Source organism: Ischnura elegans, chromosome X (genome assembly GCF_921293095.1).
Source record: "Ischnura elegans chromosome X, ioIscEleg1.1, whole genome shotgun sequence".
Taxonomy (NCBI): domain Eukaryota; kingdom Metazoa; phylum Arthropoda; class Insecta; order Odonata; family Coenagrionidae; genus Ischnura; species Ischnura elegans.
In genome coordinates this window covers 107,331,962-107,336,647 of record NC_060259.1, presented here as the reverse complement: position 1 = coordinate 107,336,647, position 4,686 = coordinate 107,331,962, and the positions used below count along the sequence as shown (strand labels likewise).

The 4,686-nt window shown below is 46.9% G+C and overlaps 1 protein-coding gene across 1 annotated transcript; it reads right to left on the bottom strand.

Moving 5' to 3' along the window:
* Positions 1 to 640: 640 nt before the first annotated feature.
* On the bottom strand, positions 641 to 2,216 carry LOC124171247. The gene is made up of 2 exons (XM_046550390.1): positions 836 to 2,216; positions 641 to 720 (listed from the first exon to the last, which is right to left on the bottom strand). Exons 1-2 carry the CDS (start codon positions 2,214 to 2,216, stop codon positions 641 to 643), a joined length of 1,461 nt encoding a protein of 486 aa, XP_046406346.1.
* Between the last annotated feature and the right edge of the window lie 2,470 nt (positions 2,217 to 4,686).

Genomic DNA, 4,686 nt, shown 5'->3' with positions numbered 1-4,686 from the left:
AATATACATATCTTATTGACAGGGCGCAGAATAAAACCCTTTGAAGTTTTTAGTTTTGCGACTCTAACTAAACCATCATTTCCAGGACATACTTCCGCTACTCTCGCCATTTGCCACTTACTTGGGGGTAACAAAGAATCCTTTACGACAACTAATGCCCCAACAGTCAATTTAGGCGAAGTTTGTCGCCATTTGGGAAGATTTTGAAGTTGATGGAGATATTCCCTTGACAATCTAGTCCAAAAGTTATCCCTCATTTGAATTAAGAGTTTATATTTCTTAGTCAAGTCTCTTCCGTTGGTGAATGTTGGTTGTTCTGGCAAGGCAACCAGAGGTTCCCCAATCAGAAAATGCCCGGGAGTTAACGGCGTTAAATCATCTACCGAATTGCTCAAAGGCGAGAGTGGCCGAGAATTAAGGCATGATTCAATTTGGCAGAGTAGCGTAGTCATCTCCTCAAATGTAAGGATTTGGTCGCCAATTACGCGACGTAAATGAAATTTAGTAGATTTTATCGCTGCCTCCCATAAGCCTCCGAAGTGCGGCGCGTACGGTGGGATAAAGGTCCACTGCGTCCCCGTGTTGCTCATCTGACAGCCGACTTCTTTATAGAAGGATGAGGATTGCTGGAACATTGTCTTCAATTCTTGCGCAGCTCCTCGGAAGGTTGAGGCGTTGTCGCTGTAGAGAAAATAACAAGCACCTCTTCGCGAAACAAATCTGCGAAAAGCAAGGAGAAAAGTGTTAGTGGTAAGATCAGATACACATTCAAGGTGAACGGCCTTCGTTACCATACAGATAAAAAGGCAAATATATCCTTTATATGCTTTGTGACCCCGACCCTTAGTAGCCCTCAGGAGGAATGGACCAGCATAGTCCAGTCTAGTAGATAAGAATGGTCTTTGGGGTTTAACCCTTTCTTCTGGAAGATCACCCATGCATTGCACTTGAGTCTCTCCACGAAACCGGGCGCAGGTCACACAGGTCCGGATTTCTCGCTTCACCACCACGCGGCTGCGGATGATCCAGTACCGTTGCGCTAGGTACGCTGCTGTAGCTTGCAGTCCGCCATGAAGGGTGACTGCGTGTGCGTGGCGCACCAGCAGCACAGTGAAATGGTGATCCTTTGGAATGATGATGGGATGTTTCTCGTCATAGTCCAGCACTGCATTTCTTAGCCGACCACCCACGCGAAGTAGTCCATCCGCATCGCAAAACGGTCGAAGAGGTAGCAGGGGTGAGGACCTTTTCAGGGATTTCCCAGACGTCAAGGCTGCAAGTTCGTCTCGGAATGCTGTGGACTGCGTGCTCCTGATTACCGCAGTCAGAGCTTGGGCACGCTCCTCGGGGGAGACAAACCCCGAGCGTTTGTGGCTTTTATCCCTGAAATTGTGTAACCATCTTAGGCACAGAGACATGACGTTTAGCAGGCGCAGGTATGATGAAAATCTTTGGAATACATCACCTGAGTTATGAAGGGAAGTTGCAGAGTGGTTTACGGCCATCCGCATCTCCGAATCCTCAGCACCTGATGATTCGGGTTTCCCACAGCTCCACCCCTCTTCCCGGCCGGCAAGCCATGGTGGTCCACTCCACCAGAGAGAGGAGTCCATCAGTTCGTCAGGGCTGATCCCACGGGTTGCGGCATCAGCTGGGTTGAGCTTGGTGTTGACGTAGCTCCACTGGGCCCCCGGAAGCGACGTCTGGATCTCCGCGACGCGATGAGCCACGAAGGTCTTCCACCTTGAGGGGTGGCCACGGATCCAGGCCAAAGAAACTGCTGAATCTGTCCAGCAGAATACTGGCACAGGCACGAACTGAAGGCCCTCCACTATTTTCACCAGGAAGCGAGTTAAAAGTACAGCTGCACACAATTCAAGGCGAGGCACACTAACAAGCTTTAACGGGGCGATTTTCGTTTTAGCGGCCAACAGGCTAACATAGCCATCCTCCCCCTCCCCAGCAACACGTAAATACACTGCTGCTGCGTATGCCCTCTCAGAGGCATCGCAGAAACCATGGAGAGAAATGAAAGACACATTCGCCTCTTTAGTACCTACCCATCTAGGGATACTGATTTGCTCTAACTTGGATAGTGAAGACCTAAAACTCTGCCAACGTTCAGTAAGTTCCAAAGATAGAACTTCATCCCATCCTACCTTGGACAGCCACAAGTCTTGCAATATAATTTTGGCCACAATTAGTACAGGCGCCATCCAACCTAATGGATCAAATAATCGGGCTATCTCCGAAAGCACAGTTCTCTTAGTCACTACTGCCTTACGGCCGGTCGGATGAGCAACCCTCGCACTAAATGTATCTAACACTGGTGACCATCTTACTCCCAAGGTAGCAACCACTTCTGAGTCAGAAAATACTTTCGTCGGATTTTCATCATCCGAACAAAGCCTGGGTTCGTTAGATGCCCACTTACTTAATGGAAATCCTCCCCTCGCTAGTAATTCAATTAACTGTCTCTTAACGTCCATAGCATCAATTACATTAGCTGCACCACAAAGAATGTCATCCACGTAAGAATGCCGTGCCACTGCTTTAGCTACCAAAGGGAATGAATGACCCTCGTCAAGTACCAATTGCCGGAGTACTCTGATAGCTAGGAAGGGGGCTGGAGCCGTACCGTAAGTAACCGTAGTCAGCTTATAATCTGAGATTATTTCGAAAGGATCCTTACGCCAAATAACACGTTGAAAGTCTGAGTCGTCCTCATGCAATCGAATTTGGCGGAACATTTTCACTATGTCCGAAGTAAAAGCCACTCGAAAAAAACGCCAACGCGTTAGAATCAACCACAAATCCGGTTGCTGACGAGGTCCACTCAACAATAAATCATTAAAGAATTACCAGAGGCACTCTTAAAAGATGCATTAAATACAATTCGAACTTTACGCGTTTCGTCATTTTCTTTCGAAACAGCATGGTGTGGCAAGTAATATAATTGATCGCTCGCACTAGTAAGTTCCATGTGACCTAGATTTAAGTATTCCGTCATAAATGCGGCATACTTCTCCCTCAAAACAGGTTGACTTCTGAGTCGATTCTCGTTTTTCAAAAATAATTTCATAGCTGACTCCCGAGAAGGATGCAATTTCAGCGAAGTGTTTGGCCTGAATGGCAAACGTACTACATATCTCCCATCAGAGTCCCTGCGATGAGTCGTTTTAAAATGATTTTCACAATAAGAATCCTCTTCTGACGGCGGTGTTACCGTGGAAACTTCCTCAAGGGACCAAAATTTCTGAATCTCATCCATCACCCTTTCATATGCTTGCACATGCATAGCGGTAGCACAGTCATTTTGAAATTGCATATCCTTCGCACGCGAAACAGGTCCCATTAACACCCATCCAAAAGGAGTTAAACGAGCAGTAGGACTTCCTACAGGCCCTTCGCGAACTGCACTTAAAAGTATTTCCCCGAAGACATCGGCGCCCAAGATGAGGTCAACTGATGAAGGAATGGCATGAGTTGGATCCGCAAAGGTCAACCCCTCCAGATGAGACCATGGGTGCGATTTTGCATAGTGGGAGGGCGTAAGAGCGGTTAGCCTTTTAAGCACCAAGGCTTGAAGATCTAGTTTAAAGTTTCTGTCGAAGGAGGATGTAACTGTCACGTTTACCATGCTCAAAGCAGTACCCACTTCATGACCTTGTATGCCCATGATCGGAACGCTGACCTTAGATCCCCGAAGTCCCAGAGTTTGCGCCAACCATTCCGTAACAAAAGACGTATCAGACCCAGTGTCTATGAGTCCTCTCACTGTGATACATTTTCCCGTAAGTGATTCAACCTGGGCATAAAAAGTCGCTAAGAGAACCACTCGACTTGAAGAGCTTGCGCGACATAACACTGCGCCGGGGGAAGTCGAAAGTGAAATCGTGGGCGACTTTGAAGGTATGACATCAGACGATTGAGGATTATCCGCGAGTCTCGGAAATGCTTCATGCAGTAGCGTATGGTGCTTGCTGCCACACGCTAGACACCGACCTGATGATCGACACTGACTCGCTTCGTGATTACGAGAAAGGCAATTTAGGCAAAGAGAAAGCTTGATGACTTCTTCTCTTCGTTCCTCAGGTTTAAGAGCCTTAAAACCTAAGCAATAGCTCAAAAAATGACCCCTTGAACAGAGCGGACAAGCGGCATTATTTCTTCTCGAAGACTTTGACGACACTGCATTCAACATTTTACTCGACTGACTCGGTGATTTCACTGGGTTATTTCGACCCCTTTTTGACTCTGAATTTGAAGCCGAATTGGAAGAAGCTACTTCTCTTGAAGCGTCCAAGGCACGAATTCGGTTTTCAAGGAAATCAGACAAACTCACAAAGGACGGCACCGCACTCATTTCTGAGTGAGATAATTCCCACTGGAACCGTGTAGAAGAATCGAGTTTACTGACTAAAAGGAATACGAACCATTCGTCCCATGCTTGAACTGGCTTTTGAAGGCTTTCAAATACCCTAATAGTTTGGCGAAATTGATCTAGGACTCGCTTCAGTTCAAAAGAAGTCGCCTTTTACATGTTTGGGAGTTCAAACAAACTCTTCATATGAAAATTTGAAAGAACTCTAGCGCTACCATACCGCTTCTCCAAGTCATTCCACGCCCCTTGGTAATTCGCCCCAGAGATAGGCAAATTTTGTATTACTTCAGCGGCAGGCCCAC